At 29.4% G+C, this 19041-nt stretch overlaps 1 protein-coding gene across 3 annotated transcripts in view; it reads right to left on the bottom strand.

The window, feature by feature from the left end:
- Window positions 1–1851: 1851 nt before the first annotated feature.
- slc44a4 (solute carrier family 44 member 4) overlaps window positions 1852–19041 on the bottom strand; it is a 29754-nt gene continuing 12564 nt past the window's right edge. Inside the window, exons 5-24 of one of the 3 annotated variants that reach the window (XM_051137263.1) lie at window positions 18923–19022; window positions 15405–15536; window positions 15109–15169; window positions 14907–15024; window positions 13358–13375; window positions 12973–13056; window positions 11928–12040; window positions 11326–11448; window positions 9501–9600; window positions 9163–9255; window positions 8800–8902; window positions 7239–7498; window positions 7053–7147; window positions 5972–6075; window positions 5814–5887; window positions 3841–3911; window positions 3656–3750; window positions 2249–2333; window positions 2033–2158; window positions 1852–1930 (exon numbers count right to left, since the gene is read on the bottom strand). In XM_051137263.1, the coding sequence (XP_050993220.1) occupies window positions 2052–2158; window positions 2249–2333; window positions 3656–3750; window positions 3841–3911; window positions 5814–5887; window positions 5972–6075; window positions 7053–7147; window positions 7239–7498; window positions 8800–8902; window positions 9163–9255; window positions 9501–9600; window positions 11326–11448; window positions 11928–12040; window positions 12973–13056; window positions 13358–13375; window positions 14907–15024; window positions 15109–15169; window positions 15405–15536; window positions 18923–19022 (1936 nt within the window). In that variant the 3' untranslated portion in view covers window positions 1852–1930; window positions 2033–2051. Of the gene's footprint in view, window positions 2159–2248; window positions 2334–3655; window positions 3751–3840; window positions 3912–5813; window positions 5888–5971; window positions 6076–7052; window positions 7148–7238; window positions 7499–8799; window positions 8903–9162; window positions 9256–9500; window positions 9601–11325; window positions 11449–11927; window positions 12041–12972; window positions 13057–13357; window positions 13376–14906; window positions 15025–15108; window positions 15170–15404; window positions 15537–18922; window positions 19023–19041 lie in introns of all 3 variants that reach the window. The other 2 variants (XM_051137262.1, XM_051137264.1) reach the window with 2 other exon arrangements.

Raw genomic sequence — 19041 nt, 5'->3', positions numbered from 1 at the left:
CATGCAAACATTCATGCATGCATAAATACAAACATACATACATACATACAAACATACATACATACATACATACATACATGCATAAATACAAACATGCATACATACAAACATACATACACATACATAAATACAAACATGCATGCATACATACAAACATACATACATACATGTATACATACATTCATACATGCATAAATACAAACATGCATACATACAAACATACATACATACAAACATACATACATACATACACATACATACAAACATACATACATGTATACATACATGCATAAATACAAACATTCATACATGCATACATATACAAACATACATACATGTATACATACATGCATAAATACAAACATTCATACATTCATACATACATGCATACAATACAAACATACATACATACATGCATAAATACAAACATTCATACATGCATACAAACATACATGCATACATACATACATACATGCATGCATGCATAAATACAAACATTCATACATCCATACATATAAACATACATACATGTATACATACATACATGTATACATACATGCATAAATACAAACATGCATACATACATACAAACATACATACATGTATACATAAATGCATACATGCATACAAACTTACATTCATACATACATATGTACAAACATTCATACATACATACATGGATAAATACAAACATACAATACAAACAAACATTGTGTAATTTGCTAATACATTACCTGATCTCACCAGATTTATTGCACTGAAGCCGAAGTCAGAATCAGGTCATGTGATACACCTGCCTTTATAAAAAGTGTAAGTTATATTATAACTGCAGTCTTAAGCGATTATGAACCAGTTTTAACAGTTGGGTCACTTTAACGACCACTAAAACTGGTTCTGCTGGTTTGGCATTGAAGGAAACATTCAAGACAAAACCACACTATATAATGTGTTTTCAAGGCAATTTATTTTATTCCACACTTACTATCTTTGTTTCTAATTTTTTTTATTTTATTTGACGATGTCATTGCCACACCTGGTTATAAAAATATTAGTTTTTAGTTTTCATTTGACATTCCAAGTCTATCATTTTCAGTCATTTTATTAACGTTTTTTTTTTTTTCAGTTTCCACTGTTCATTTCAAGTACATGTCTAATTTCTTGTATAAAACCAAAATCTTAGTAATTTTTATACCTAATTACTGAATAAAAGTACATGAACTTATTAAAAAAATAGATAAAAAGTACATCTGCATTTTTTAAAGAGAATGAAGTCTAAGGAGTTTTAAGGAAAAAAATATAATAGTTTTGCTGTGTTTCAGTGAATAAATTATTTTCCATCAGTTTGAGGTTTGTGAATATACTGAAAATAAGCACTTGTTGATATGCAACATTTTATTAAATTTACATACGTTTAAATAAATATTCTCTCTTTATTTCCAGTTTACACTAAATCACACATAACTGAATAGAAACTCATATAAAAACAGTGTTTACATGTGAAAACAGCATGCACCACTACAACTATAAAAACATTAAAAACTACAGCTTTCATTCATGCTTATGGAGTGTCAGATATTCTCTCATATATTGTATTTTAATCTCTGTTACAAAATGAAAAAAGTGGCTTTAAAAACATTCAATTATATGTGCAACATAGCTTCACTGTGCATATCTCACATATTAAAGGCATAAACCAAATATATTACTATGTAATGATATAGTTGATAATAAATGCTTTGGCTCACAGACATCTTCATCCAGGTTTCTTGCATTTGCCTTGGACAAAATGCACTGGCACATTTTCAGTAAAACGATTTCCAGCAGTTTAGATGTGATCCTTCATTTTTGGTGATTTTGATTAACAAGTTACATTAGTTTTAGTTGAAAACAAAACAATGAGATTGAGTCTCAGTCATTCTCAGTAACATGTCTAAGAAAAAAAAGAAAGAATAACGTCGTATTAAAAAAATCTGTACATGGATTTACTGGGATCTTCATGGTTTGTTTGAAAGTGACGGTGCTTGTCAGAAACCTCGTCATCATCATCTTCATCAACCCGTCTTGGGCGCTTTGTTCTTCTTGTTGAGGATCTTCATCAAGTTCTTGGACATGAAGTATGGTTTCTGTGGACTGCCGTCATTACGCTCCAGATCCTCCACTGAATGACAAAACGCACAGTCAAACACATAAAACACCTCAAACATTGTAGATGTTATATAGTGTTATATATGTTATGCGTGACACTTACAGAAACACAGGAAGAGTGTGTCCACACCCATGTTATAGACACTGAAGAAGCCGTGAGCGATCAGATACGCACCAAACACCACTGTCTGTCAAACACACAGTACACACTTTATAATACTAAACGTTCATTTGCCACTGCCTGATTCAACTGCACATCTCATTTCTGGCATAAAATCAAAATCTAGGCAATTTTATTGCTACTTACTGAATGAAGGTACATGTTTTAAGAAAAGAGTGTGAGGTAAATTTAGATCGAACTTCATAAAACGTCATAAAAACAATTTCACCTCTAAATTAAATAAGAAATATATTTTTAAAAAAAACATATGCAGTAAAAGTATATTTCACATAAAAATTTGCATTAACTTTCTATTTTGATTGAACTTGAAAACACACTTCATCTTAAAAATCAAAACAAAAAATATTTTGCATAAAAATTAAAAATTATTTTGCATCCAGATGTTTAACTTCAAAGGGCTTCTATAAAAGTTTGAGGTATATTTAGATTTTGATTGTACTGCATGAAAGCAGCTATTTCACAGCAAAGTCAAATAAATAATTAAATACATACATAAATACACAAATAAAAATACATCTATTTTTACATTGCATTAAAATATTCACTGTAATGCAAAGATCTAAAATAATATTAACAAACATTTAAGTAAAATAATATCCTTATGCAATATATATATATATTTATTTTTATTTTGCATTACAGTGAATAGTTTAAATGCATTTTTATGCAGACATTTTTTTATCTATAACTTTGAATTACAGTAAAAATATTTATTGCACATTTTTATGCAAAATCTATTTTTATTTTATATTTTATCTGTATTTTTGCATTACAGTAAATATTCTAAATGCATTCTTGTGCAAAAATATAATTTTATTTATATCTTTAAATTACAGTAACTATATTTATTGCAATTTTTTATGCAAAATACATTTTTATATTATGCTTTATATACATCTTTGCATTACACTAAATATTTTTGTTTTTATGCAATAAAATCTTTTATTTTATTTATATCTTTGAATTACAGTAAATATATTCATTTCAAATTTTTATGCAAAATATATATTTATTTTTACATTTTATCTTTATCTTTGCATTACACTAAATATGTCAAATGCATTCTTCTCTCTCTCTCTCTCTCTCTCTCTCTCTCTATATATATATATATATATATTAAAATTTCATTTTAAATATTATTATTTATTTCATACCATTATTTATTTTACCACCATGAAGTACAAAAACATAACACCAGTTTAATTGTCAAACAATGTCACTATTATTTTTTTAAGAATATTTTTAGGACCAATATGCAAAATATATTTTCTTTTTTCTTTCATTTGATTTTTGGGGTAATTTAAGTAATGCAAGTAATGTGAGTCTTACTATGATGGGCATCCAGTAGTAGTTGAGAGCCGCTGTTTCAAACGTGGTTCCTGGAGTCTGAATTCTGCCAGAGAAGAAGAAGAAGGCCAGCACACCTAAAAACAGACATAAGAGATGTCATCAGCTTCAGCTTAGACATGAAGCTCCCGAGATCTGATGAGTGTCTGAACACGAGCATCTCTCACCGATTCCACCGACCACCAGCAGCTTCCCGAAGAACAGCAGCAGATCCGTCACTTTATCCAGCACCACCACCCTGAAAACAACAACAAAATACATCTCCTCATGAGGAAGCACTTTCTAGTATTCTCGCTCTTGATTTGCTCTTTAGTTCTTTGGAGATTGTTATGAACCTAAATCATTTGTTCATTGTTTGTATTCTGCCCTCTTGTGTTCTCTCTGTGTATGTGCATGTTTGTGTTTCAGGTGGGCGGTTCCTTGAGATCATTTGCTGTTCCTAACCAGAAACTCAATGACACAAAAAAACATTTTTTCCATCTTTTGTCCAAAACTATGAAAGCTTATTTCCATTTTTCCCTAATTGTGACCTTTATCTCACAAGTCAATTTTCCCCCCATCATAATTACTAAATGAAAGTACATGAACTTATTTGAATAATAAAAATAGGGGACAAGTGAAAGGACTTTAAGGAAAAGGTTTCAGTTTAGATGTTGACTGAACTTTATGAAAAACCCAATTAATCTCCAAGTCTAACGAATCACATAAATACAAACATAAATTAATTAACGTTTCATCTCATATATTTATTTGTGTATATATATATATATATACACAAATTTTATATATATAATTAAAAGCATGTTTCACAAAAATTTGCATTAAATTTAGATTGTTTGAACAATAATTTCACCTCAAAATCTAAATAAAATATTTTTTTTTTCACATAACATTTTTTTATTAAATTTACATTTTAATACATTTCATGAAAACACCATTTTCACCTCCAAGTCAAATTATATATATAATTTATATATATAAATTATATTATTTATAAATAATTAAATTTATATATATTTATTAAAAAAAAAGAAAAAAAAACATTTCACATACAAATTTGCCTTATATTTAGATTTTGACTGAACACTAATTTCACCTCAAAATAAATTAAAACATTTTCATACAAAAATTTGTATTAAATTCTTTTTTTGTTTGTACTTCATAAAACACAAATTTAAAAAAATAAATAAATACATTTTTTTGCATAAAAAATGTAATAATTTTTTTAACTCGTGAATATGAGTTTATAACTTGAGTTTTGAAAATAGTAAAGTGCACTTGAGGGAAAAAAAATTAAAAACATCGTTCACATAAAAATTTGCATTAAGTTTAGATTTTGATTGAACACTAATTTCACCTCAAAATCAAAATATTTTTTTTTTATTAAATTTATATTTTGTTTGCACTCCATGAAAACACCAATTTTAAGAAACAAAGAAAGAACATTTTTGCATAAAAAATGTAATTATTTTGTAAACTCGTGAATACGAGTTCATAACTTGAGATTTATAAAAAAAAAAGTGCACTTTTGGGAGATGTGAGATGTGAGGTGAATTTTTAACTTGCATTTTCCATATATGAACTCAAGTCTGAGGAAAAAATCTGAATTTTGAGATAAAAAGTCACAATTACCTTTTAGTCTTTATTCTGTGGCAGAAATAAAACCACAAGAGTGATCCGTGACAACGAGTAATTCTATAACCGTTTCTATTGCTGTGACATTGCAGATGGAACAGCTCAGGTACTGATTATGTACTGTTAAAAGTATCTAACGTGAGTTTAAATATCATTTTGCCTGACCTTTATAGCCACACTAAACATGACAATGATTAATTTACCTCACATCTCGAAAATAAATTAAAACAAGAACATTCAAACTGTGAATGCAATGTGAACAAACAAGTCTATTGTATGACAACATTTGTATGAGTCACTCAATATGTATTTTTAGTAATGCTAAGATGGTTTATATCCGTTTTGTTGCAATAGTGCACTTGCAGAGAGAAAGAGATAGACTCCGCCCACAGGCTCTTCTGATTGGCTGAGAGTTTTGATTGATTTGTCATTTTTAGATTGTACATATAAATTGCTCAACAACTGATGTAAATTGATGAGAAATAAACACAGACTGTGTTCTCACCGTATAATGTTCCTCATGAGCAGAGAGAATGCATTCTTAGCAGACACACAGAAGTTCTTCCCGTATATGGCGATCTACAAACCAGACAAACGCTGACATTAATTCACGTATTCTTTGAGCTGATGATTTTATGTGTACGTGTGACAGAGTTTCTGTACCATGATGTAAGCGTTCCTGTTGATGAACTTGATGAATTTCTCCAGACACCAGAAGCAGCATTTGAGACAACACATGATGAAGCGCGTGCACGGGTTTTGAGCCTCTGAACACAAAAACACACACATTCATCATTCAGAAACACCTATATTTAAATAAAAATTCAGATTAGGGTACATGGTAGTGTATATCGACTCATGACTGATTGTAATTATTTGTAACCACAATAAACAAGTCAAACTAGACAAACACATTTTTCAATTTTACAGTGCGAATTTGAGAACCAAATTTTGTCAAGCAGGGTTATTATAGTCAATTAAAACTAAAACTATTAAAAGCATTTTTAACTAAAACCTTGGCAGCTAAAATAAGTTTAGGTGTGGCACTGAAATTAGAAATTTTATATTAATACATATATATTCACTGTAATGCAAATATATACTTTTTTTCCATTTAACCTCAAAATTAAATAAAAAAAAAAAATATATATATATATATAGCATATTTTTCACTGTATTGCAAATGTAATGCAAATATATATAAATGTTTAAACATCAAATTTAAATTAAAAAAAAAAATATATATATATATATATACACACTGTAATGCAAATATATAAATAAAATAATTTTGATGATAAAATACATTAAACCTAAATAGTATTTAAAAAAAAAGACAAAAACACAAAATTATTAAAAATTAATCTGACTTAGCTTTTACTTCTGTTTTAATTTTAAAATTTCAATAAAACCTATAATACTACATCAAAAATACTAAATGAACACGGGTAGAGTCAGAATAAAATGAATCAAATGATCTGTTTTTGCTCTGATGTTTGATGTCAGACGTCTGATTAAAAAATAAAAAAATAAAAATCTACAAAACAATACGAAAAGTGATGTTGTTCCTCAGTATTTTTGTCTTGTTTTCCAGTACAAATATGTAAACATTCTTAAATCAAGATACATTTATTTTTACATTGATTTAATTTTAGCTTATTTTATTTTAGATGAGAAGCTGAAAAGAAAAAAGCCTTTAAAAAAATTTTAAGAAGACAAAAAGTGCACAAGGATCTTCTCTGACCTTTGAACTTGTGGTCCAGATACTCCAGAATGATCCTGACGAGCTGCACCAGTGTGAGAATCAGAGCGCCGAACGCCAGAGATCCCACATGATACCTGAATAAAATGTTTGAAATGTATTTTCCACCAATAATCTACACTTCTCCATCTGATCTGGTGTCATTTCATGAGTGTTTATGGGTCTTACCGCAGTGCTCTCATGAAGGACTGGATGAGAGGGAATGTTGGGATATCTGCAGGTTTGCTGAAGGCCCAGTAATACGAAGCGAAGGCCCCGGCGAGCGAGCAGTGACCCAGAGCGATGACGAAGTTCACGCACCACAAGAACGCAATGACGTTGTAGATCTGCAGGTTAAAGAGGTTCCTCTGGAACAAGCCCTCTGAGTTATAGTTAATGAAGACGCAGCGCGCCGACGGACACGTGGGATACTGCGTAATGTTGAACGTCTGTGGAGAAAAACACAGAGACATGTGAGATCTCACTCAGATCACAATGATTCGTCCTATAAAAGAATAAATTCTCAGATGAGGGTTTCTACTAAGAAAAAGACTCCAGTAAGCTCTTCTCTAGAGATCCACAGGAGATCTTAATATGAACTTAAACAAGAGATGCCCAAACCACGACCAAAGTAGGCCATAAAACAGGAAAAGTGAAAAAAATTTAAATAAATAAAAATTAAAAAAGGATATTTTTAATTCTTATTAATATTTTGCTTTATTTTTGCATTGAAGTGTTATTTTGTTTTATACATACAAAAAGTATACAAAATACACATACAGACTAACATAAAACAACACATAAATACGCTATTTTTTTAATTATTTAAAAGTGTAAATAAAATGTAACATTTCAATAAAATAGCTGTAAATATTGCGACAATCAAACTTTTCCAATTTGTTTTATATTTGAATAAATTTATTTATTTTATTTTATTTCTCATTTATTATTGTATTTTATTTCTCATTCATTCATTCATTTAAAAATGTAAATACATTTAAAAAATAAATAAAAAAAACATGATATTGATTATTTTATTTTATTTTATTTTATTTTTCAATTATTTTATTTTATTTTACTTCTCATTTATTTTATTTTATTTTATTTATTATTTAAAAATGAATGAATTATTATGAAAAAATAAAAAATGCTTTTAAACAAATTCAACAAAATACAGCTGGATATAATGCAACAATCATGTATGATATTCAAATCTGTTTTCTATTTGACTCATTTTATTTTTCATTTATTTATTTTATTTTTATTTCTCATTTAATAAAGGGGGGGGGGATTAACACTTTTAATCATCAAGGATGCATTAAACAAACCAAAAGTGACAGTAAAACATTTATACAAAATTTATACAAAATATTTCCATTTCAAATAAATGCTGTTCTTTTGAACTTTCTATTAATCAAAAAATGATTTTTTAATAAATGAAGCAACAACTGTTTTCAACATTGACAATATCAGAAAAGTTTCTTAAAAAGCAAATCAGCATATTTGAATGATTTTTGAAGGATCATGTGACACTGAAGACTGGAGTAATGATGCTGAAAACTCAGCTTTGCATCACAGGAATAAATTACATTTTACAATATATTCACATAGAAAACAGCTATTTTAAATTGTAAAAATATTTCACAATATTACAGTTTTTACCATATTTCTGATCAAATAAATGGCACCTTGGTGAGCAGAAGAGTCTTAAAAACATTTTTTTAAAATCCCAAGTGTGTGTGTTTCTGACCTCTGGGTTGCAGGTTTCGTTGGCTCGTATGACGCTGCAGTCACCCTGTGTTACGTTCATCGCCACAACCTTGTAGACGGGAGCGCCTGATGTGGCCAAATAACTGAACACACACTCAGTTAAAGATTCACAACATATGAAACATGAAAACACAACACATTCATATACAGAATGACAAAAAGACCACAGAATTACTAAAATTAAATTAAAATGAAAGTTTTTATAAAAATAAAAACTCATTCAGAACTAAACTATAATAGTATAATATATATAGCATCAGTTCTGGCACGTATAACAACTTGGCTGTTTACATCTACATTTCCTCATTAGTCAGATGTTTTGGTCTAGATTAGTGAAGGATACAGCGCTGTGATTCCCCAATATGACACGCACACCAACAGCAGCACAAATGTGATGATGGGATAGAACAGTGTTGACATCATGTGACCCAACGCCCTGAAAACACACACACATTTTTACTCACAACTCAAGTCAAACTCAAACTCACATAGACAGAAAACTGTATTTCTTCAAATCAATTCAAATATTAAAATGATCATATAATTAATGTAATCAGTTTTAGATCTTGCTCTGGATTCATGAATGCAAGTGAGAATATATATATAACTACTATGAGATTATCTATGAGACATCCTCACTAATAAAGCAACAGCAATGTGTGTGTATGTGTGTTTATTTACTTGCTGGTCTCCTGAATAAGAGCGATGGCGATGAGAATGCGAGTCCTCAGGAAGATTAACGCGAGAAGCAGAATGGCCTCGACGACACACAGAATAATCACTACAACACAGACAGAAAGACTGTTACTACATTCAAAATAATCAAATAAAATAATTAAATTAAATTAAATTAAGTAAATGAAATTACTGCAAATTAATAATCAAATAATGTGCTTTAAAACTCGGTTATCTAGTTGATTTCAAAATTTAACAGATAATGTTTAAAGCACATATTCAGAAGCTATACATAAACTTAAGGATTCAGTAATTAAAAAAAAAAAAACCACAAGGCCAAGAAAAAATATAGAAAAAAATAGATGTATATCTGTGGTGAAATGGTCGAAAAACTGTGACAAGAAAATTAAAAATGTGTAGTTTATTTTAAAAGTATTTTTAACCATTTTTAAAAATAAGTTATTAAATACATCATTTAAAAAATAAATAATTTGTATATGAAATATGTAAAAAAAACTGTATTAATTATAAAAAAAATTCAACAAGGCCAAGAATTTTTTTTTTTTTTTTAAAAAAATAGATGTATATCTGAGAAAGAGGTGAAATTGTCAGAAAACTGTGACAAGAAAATTATTATTTTTAAGTTATTAAATACATAAATCAAAATCAATAATTTGTATATAAAATATATGTAAAACAACTGTATTACTTATAAAAAAAGTTAAAAACAAGGTTAAGAAAAAATGTAGAAAAAATAAATGTATATCTGACAGTGGTGAAATTGTCAAAAAACTGTGACAAGAAAATTAAAAATGTGTAGTTCACTTTAAAAATATTTTACTTTTTTTTAAATACGTTATTAAATACATAACTCAAAATAAATATTTTGTATATAAAATATATGTAAAACAACTGTATTAATTATAAAAAAAAGTTAAAAACAAGGTTAAGAAAAAATGTAGAAAAAATAGATGTATATCTGACAAAGTGGTGAAATTGTCAAAAAACTTTAAGAAAATTAAAAATGTGTAGTTCACTTTAAAAATATTTTACTTTTTTTTTAATACGTTATTAAATACATAACTCAAAATAAATAATTTGTATATAAAATATATGTAAAACAACTGTATTAATTATAAAAGTGTAAAAGGTAAAACACTTTTCTTAAGTAACTGTTTTTTTTTTGTTAAAAAAAAAATAATAATAATAATAATAATAATAATAATAAAAAAAAAAACAAATAATTAAAAAATAATTAAATAATTAAAAATAGATAGATAGATAGATAGATAGATAGATAGATAGATAGATAGATAGATAGATAGATAGATTAACTTTGCAGTGGAAATTTACCATTTCTAAATGGTAAACTATTTGGAAATATAAATTCAGATAATTCTCCATAAAATCATGCAAATAAAGTACATTCATTTAAAGGAGAACTTGAACTGAAGTGATATGGTTTAGTGGTATCACGATTAATCGCATCCAAAATAAAAAATGTTGTTTACATAATATATGTGTGTGTACTGTGTATATTTATTATATTAAATTTTGAAAATATTTACATATATATTTTTTTATTCATATAATTAATATTATATATAAATATATTCAATATATAAACATAACAGTTTTCTCAAATATATCCATTCATGTGTGTGTATGTATATATACATATTAAACATACACAGTACACACATATATATTATGTAAACAAATACTTTTATTTTAGATGTGATTAATCGTTTGACAGCATTAATATGGTTCTAGTATTCCACTGAAAGACAAAAGCGCCAACAATGATCAAATATAAAGTGCAGTGACTCACAGAAGGCCAGCCAGGTGTCTCGCACCTGCAGATAGACCTGCACGTTAGTGGTGAGACCCACGTTACTGAAGGTCAAGTTAGAGTTCGCCAGAGACTTGTACTCATTATAACAGTACCAGATACCTGACAAAAAACAAGAACACAAAAATATTTTGAAATCAGTGTTTACAGTCAAACAACAGACTAGAAACACAAGATTTATTTTAAGGCATCAAAATATTATCAGCCCTTTTTAGCAGCTAAAATGTTAACAACATCACAGCAACAACAAGAGCAATGAAGTTACTGACTGACGTTATTCATTAATCATCCATTAATCTTTAATTAAATCATGTGCATGTCCTAATGCAAGTTTCTAATGAGAGTATAGTACATTTTTAAAGCATGTGAGGTTTAACAGCAGCATTTTGTGCCAGTGAAATTTCACCCAATCTGAGACAGAAAATAGGTCAGGCGCACAGGTTTGTTTCTCATGGCTGGTTAGGACAAAAACTCTGATGAACATGTCAGATATGTGATGTGTCACTTGATGATCTCATACCTGGTTAGAACACAGTGTTAAAGGTTAAGAGAAGCTTTTAATAAACACAGTGGCAACGTACCGAAAGCGCCGACCGCCAGAACGCCGATGATGAGAACCCAGACGAGAACCGGCGCTGTGAAACGCAGCAGCAGCAGGAAGAGAATGCTGACCACCATCGCAATCACCAGACCACTGACACACACACACAAAAAAAAAATCAAACTAAATATGACACAAAAACTATCACAGAACTTCAAAATCAAGAATATGAAATCTAAAAAAAAAAAAAAAAAAGAAAAAAAATGTGCATGCTATTTTAAATGTTAACAGCTTAAATGGCAACAATAATGACAGTTTGATAATAGATAATTATGATATAAAAATCCTATTCAATCAATTGTTTCGCTCCGAATAAATAATATTATATATATTTGCTAAACGATATACCTATAAATTTCATAAAATGATAAAATGCTACACACACACTTTAAATTATATATGTTAATTGTTATATTTTTGATAATGAAATAAAAAAACCCTACAAAATCAATTGTTTAGTTCTGAATAAAGTAATAAAGTATATATTATATATTTTTGATGATGATATACCTAAAAATTGTATAAAATGATAATAAAATAATAAAATAATAATAATTTAAAAAATATATATTCAAATTTTGATATTATTGTTATTTTACAAGGAACTATCAGATTTATTTTACAATTTAAAATATAATGAAATTATATATTACACAAAATTATATACTTATATACACACACACACACAAATTAATACTTTTGTATATATTATAATACTTTTCTATATATATATAGAAATAAAGATTTTTGATAAAGAGTACTATATTAATATAATAGTAAAATTTTAATATATTACTAGCAGCATTTAGTGCCAGTGAGATATGTACTATTAAATAATATCATATATACATACACGCACGTTAATTATTTTGATTATATATTATATTTTTTAATGTTAGATATTTCATAATGACTACACTCACCACACACACACAAATATATTTATTTATTTATTTGTTTGTTTGTTTTAAATGTAACATTTTAAATAAATGTTATAACACTTAATACAAAAGAGCTGGACTCACGCTACGATCCACTGCCACGACTTGGCAAAGTCCTCAAAGATCCGCAGGCCGACGTCTTTGATGTTGAAGCCGTTGGTCACTTCGCTGTAAACACAGTCGGGGGGATGCGAGTGAGAACCACTGACAAAATAAAACGCTGTGTGCTCCTGCACAGACAGACCCACGCGTCCCGGGGTGGAGGGCTGCTTTGTCTCTTTGTAAAACTGTATAGTTTTACAAAGCATTTGTCAAAGCTCACAAATGAAGCTCTGGGAGAAGCCACAGACGAACTACAAGCTCTAAAACTACTACAGCTATACGTCCTTCACCCTACAGAGAAACACACTTAGACACGACAGACAGACAGACAGACGTCTACTGCTACACATGGACATCTGTCACTCACTTCGTCGCCCCTCCAGCACTGGCAACAAGAGAGACACGCGTCAGTATCACACATACAGACATGTGTTCATTTAACTATACTTTGGGGAATATTGTGTTGTCAGAAGTGAGCTAAATGTGACTAAACCCCCATTTGTGGACATCCTCATTTGTAAAAACAACATATAATCATGTATTCTTAAATATAAAATTGTTAAATTTGTAGTGGGGTTAGTGTGGGGCATTGAGTCAGTCAATAATTTTTATAATTAGCTGTATAGAAAAAAACAATAGAAGTCTATAGCTTGTACCCATTTAGCGTTAATATAATACGTATTTTATACAATTATTCAGTGTTTTTGATCACCTGATATCTGATGGCCAAAAGCTAAATAATGCAAAACAGATAATGTTAATGATCACAAATGAGATGGAGAGAATTTTAATCTAATTCAATGTGAAATTAGCTACAAAAATAAAATTAATTATTTTGTAAAACAAATAATTGAAACAGACAATGTATTAACCTTTGACCAAAAAAACTCAAGCAGTTTTGGAAATAATTATATAATATTAAATTACATTTAAATAATTAATATCTAATAATAAGTATTAATAAATATATATATATATATATAATATTTATTAATAAATTAAATAATAATAAATAATAAAATGTATTATAAATGTTATATTTTAAATCAACGTTATAACTCTTAATACAAAAGAGCTAGACTCACACTATCCACTGCCACGACTTCTGTTAAACAGTATTATTTTAGTATTATTTATATGTTATTTTATTAATGTTTTAAATTTACTTTTATTTTATACAGTCTTTTTTATAACATTTTGCACAAGTTTTAGTCATTTTTATGTTCTTTAATGATTTTTATTTAGCATTTTCTATCCTTCAATAATTTCTATTTTTATTTCAGCCTTAGTAACTTCAACTTAATCTTATTTTAATTAGTTGCCAAGACATATCGAGTTTTTTGTTGTTGTTGTTGTTGTTTAAAATATGTATATTTTAATTTTATCTTTCTTTAAAAAAAGCTAATTATTTTTAATAGTTTTAGCGTTAGGTAACAATAACAACACTGCTGTAATTGGCAAAACTGTTATTAAACTTTTTTGTTAAACTGTGTTATTGTAGTATTATTTATATACTATTATCATATTTATTAATTAATCTGCTTATATTTTCCTATTTTCTGTTTTCATTTTAGTTTTCATAAAAAAAATGTATCTAATACTTAATTATTTATCAGCTTTATTTCAAGGTAAATCTTTTTTAGCTTTAAATTTTATTATAGTTTCTAGAAAATTTATACTTCAGCTTAATCTTATTTTATTTAGTTGCCAACTGTTCCTACAGTTTTTAAGTTTACATTTTTCATCTAATATCTATTTTTTATTTTATTTTATTTCAATTAATAAGTTTTAGTTAACAATAACATCACCTCTGTTAATCATCTGATAATCTCAAAATGATCAAATATTGACGAATCAGTTGACTACTAGTGTGTAAATCAGGATTTTTAGTCCATAAAAAGACTATTGATATTTACCCCGTGGCATTCCTGATTGCTGCAAAAGTCTCATTTACATTCAATCCAGGAAGAGTGAAGTTTGTGTTACTGGGATTATAGGCACTTCCTCCCAAACTGGGCAAACACCGTCCCAACACTAGACAGACAGACAGATGATTGAGGATATTATAAAGATGAGTAAATCACACAGTGACTGTATTCTTCATCTTCTGTTACTCACCAGAGGTTGTCGGGATGTAGAATAAAGGACACAACTGTTTGTTTACAATGTCCATAGCCGACTGAGAGAGACAGAAATAAAAAGAGACACAGAAAGGTTTAACAAAACAACCACATTTTTATCATTTTTCCTTATTAGATAACGCACAGATTACCAAGAAAAGAATAATCAGTCATCACATACTCTGCAGCTGCAGTGAAGGGAACGACTGTCAAAGAATGACTGTTCAACAAAAGAAAGTAAGTCATACAGATCATAAATGACAATCCTGTCATCATTTACACACACATACTCACATATTTAGTGTCTTGCAGCTGGAAGGACGGGACACAGTACTCCTGTTTGAAAAAATTAGCCGGGTTTGCACCTGGGAAATGGGCACTAGGAGGCAAAATCCAGAACTCTGACGGACACGTCTTCACACACACCTACAACACACAAACAACAATATTCACACACACATTCAACACAAACATCACCATTCATGAAATGCTATTGCTCTTTCACAACTCTGGACACTTGAAAAAGTTTACAGTTCATTTAAGCATTTAAACTTTTTCTTAGATGTTTCTTCTGAAATCAATAGTTAAAAAAAATAAAAAATTCAATAGCTATAGATAAACGCAGACAATTTCTAAGGTTATTTTTTTAGGAGAACCAAAATATTTGTTTTAATCATTTGTATTAGATTTTATTTTTGCATTTTTAATTTTTATTTTAAGTTACGTATTTAGTAATTTTGTTGTGTTTTTTGGTAGTTGAAAAAATAGAGAGAGAGAGCTTTTAAATTTACATTTCAGTTTCAGTTATTATAGTACATGACGTTAATAAATGTAAATGATAAATATATATTTTGAATTAATTACACACACACACACACACATACCTACTTAACTGCAAAATGAGGACACATGACTGAACACCCTACCTTTGGGACCCTTTCTCAAGGGTCTGGAGACAAAAGAAAGACATGGCTGCGATACTGGAGAAGCTCTCTTTACACTTATCAGTTGACATTCTAAATAAAAGTCTTCTTTAAAGACCTGAAATTTTACCTTCACTTTGGGGACAAGTATTTTTTATGTCACATTTGGGGACAAACACAAATTCTGATCAAGGTACAATTTAAGGACTATGGTGATACATAAACTCTGGCTAAGTTATAAATTTATAACTTGGTGGTACTACAAATGAGTCATCCTAACAAGAAACAGAAGTAGAATTAAAGTAGAATTAAAGTGTCAATATTGTCTAGAAAACAAGCTAGTGCAGAGATACAGGCAGAAAACACTAAGGAGTTTGTTTTTTCAAGATCAGTGAACACACACACACACACACACAAACACACACACACATATGCATATATATATATATATATATATATATATATATATAATACCGTGCAAAAGTTTTAGGCCATTAGTATTTTCACTAGCTAAAAAATGGAAAATGGTTTAAAGTAAGTTATTTCTATCTTTTGCTGTAGTGTGTCAGTAAAAAATATCGGTTTACATTTCCAAACATTCTGTTTGCCATTAACTGTAATAATCTAGTGAGATTTTTGTTTGCACAAGGAGTCTGACAACAGCGAGTGCTCCACACTGATCTGATCTCACCATCATCCAGTCTTCCTGGAATGACATGAAGACACAGAACAAACTGAAACAGAGTAAATCCAGAAGAACTGTGGCAACGTCTCCAAGATGCTTCAAGAGACCTACCTGCAAAGCTACCTGAAAAATTTTGCGCAAGTGCACCTAGGGCAAAAGCTGCTGTAAACGCAAAGAATGGTCGCACCAAATGTTGATTTCATTTAGTTAATAGAAGGTAAAATCTATTTATGACAGCATCCTCATGTTACAGCATTTTTGCACAAGTGCCTAAAACTTTTAACAGTGCTGCAGCTTTGCAGGTAGGTTTCTTGAAGCATCCTGGAGACTTTGTCACAGTTCTTCTGGATTTAGTCTGTCTGAGTTTGTTCTGTTTCTTCATGTCGTTCCAGACAGACTGGATGATGATGAGATCAGATCTCTGTGCAGAGCACTCGCTGTTGTCAGACTCCTTGTGCAAACAAACATCTCACTGGATTATTACGATTAATGGCAAAATGAATGTTTGGAAATGTAATCTGATATTTCCTACTGACACACTACAGCAAAAGACCAACTTTAACTGACTTTAAACCATTTTTTAGCTGATGAAAATACTAGTAGCCTAAGACTTTAGAACAGTACTGTATATCTATCTATCTATCTATCTATCTATCTATATATATATACTATATATATATATATATATATATATATATATATATAAAAAATCAGAATTGTGAAATAAAAATTCACAATTACCTTTTTTATTTTATTTTGTCAGTGGCGGAAACAGGCTTCAGTAATATCACGCATTTCAGACTTTTTTTCTCAGAATTATGAGATATAAACTCGCAATTGCGAGCTATAGAGTCTGAATTTCAAGAAAAAAACTTTTTTTCAATTTTCCTCGCAACTACGAGTTTGTATCTTGCAATTCTGACTTTTGTTATTGCAATTGCAAGTTTATATCTTACAATTCTGAGAAAATAAGTCAGAACTTCGAGTGTATATCTCGCAATTGTGAGATAAAAAGTGGCAATTACCTTTGTTTATTATTTTTTTTAAAAAAAGGTATTTTTTTATCATATATATATATATATATATATATATATACACACCTATAATACCTTTTTTTTAAAATATTTTTATATTATTATTATTATTATTATATTGTTTTTTTTAACTGATTTTTTTACGGTTTTAGTTAACTATAATAACTTTGTTATGAAGTAGATACAAACAGAATACTGTAATTATGAGTTGCAGCAACTAAAACTACAATCGTAATGGCATCTTAACTGTTTATCTTGTATAATGGTTATTTATTATGCAAATATGTTACCTAGTCATAGCAGTGAAGGTTTGCATTAGGTCTTAAAAGGAGACACGCCCCTATCAAAAGTCTACTGCAGGGAGGCCCAACCCTGTTCCTGGAGATCGACTTTCCTGCAGAGTTTAGTTCCAACCCTAATCAAACACACCTGTCTGTAATTATCAAGTGCTCCTTGAGATCTTAATCAGCTGGTTCAGGTGTGTTTGGTCAGGGTTGGAGCTGAACTCCGCAGGAAAGTCGATCTCCAGGACCAGGGTTGAGCACCCCTGGTCTACTGAAGTGTTTGGAAATGCACAGCATTATTTTATGTGTTCGCATAATTTCAACTGAAACAGGAAGACAGAGCGGGACATAACAAGCAGTCCTGCCCCCTTTTTTAAATGGCCAACAGCGCTTAGTTTCACAGCTTGGGCCAGAGCTGTTGAGCTCAGTAAAGCCATATTTGACAGTGTATAACAGCAACAAGCTCTATGGAAATATACATTTGCTATAAAATATACCATTCTGTGGAGAATTCCAAGTCTAATTCAGTCCATTTATAAAGTAGGGGCAGAGCGCTCCGGATTCTAGAGAACATTCGATTGGACAAAGTTTGATGATGTCAAAATCGTTGATCCATATTGGCAGAAGTTAGAGATCTAAGTATGAATGCCTATATCTTGTAAATGCAAATGTTGTCAGTGTTTTGGAGCACACTAGCTTACAGATAACCATACGGCATGTAAACATATTCATACTAAAAGACAAAAAACTTTTATTTTGATTTCATGGGGACTTTAAACAGTGTGTTCAAACCAGAAGGTAACAAAAAAAAAAAAAGTGTTTTTTTTTTTGTGTGAAAAATGGACCTCAGGGAAAATGATAAAAGAATAATAATAATATCTGGTACCTGTGTGGTGGGACACTGGAGACCCTGCAGCGCTGCAGCCATGACATTTGTCGCTGTGGCACATTTGGTGATGTCAAAGTACATGACATTGGGTTTGTCCCTGAGAGACAGGACATGAG

Source organism: Labeo rohita, chromosome 19, assembly GCF_022985175.1.
Source record: "Labeo rohita strain BAU-BD-2019 chromosome 19, IGBB_LRoh.1.0, whole genome shotgun sequence".
NCBI classification, from domain to species: domain Eukaryota; kingdom Metazoa; phylum Chordata; class Actinopteri; order Cypriniformes; family Cyprinidae; genus Labeo; species Labeo rohita.
This window is presented reverse-complemented; position numbering and strand designations above follow the sequence as displayed.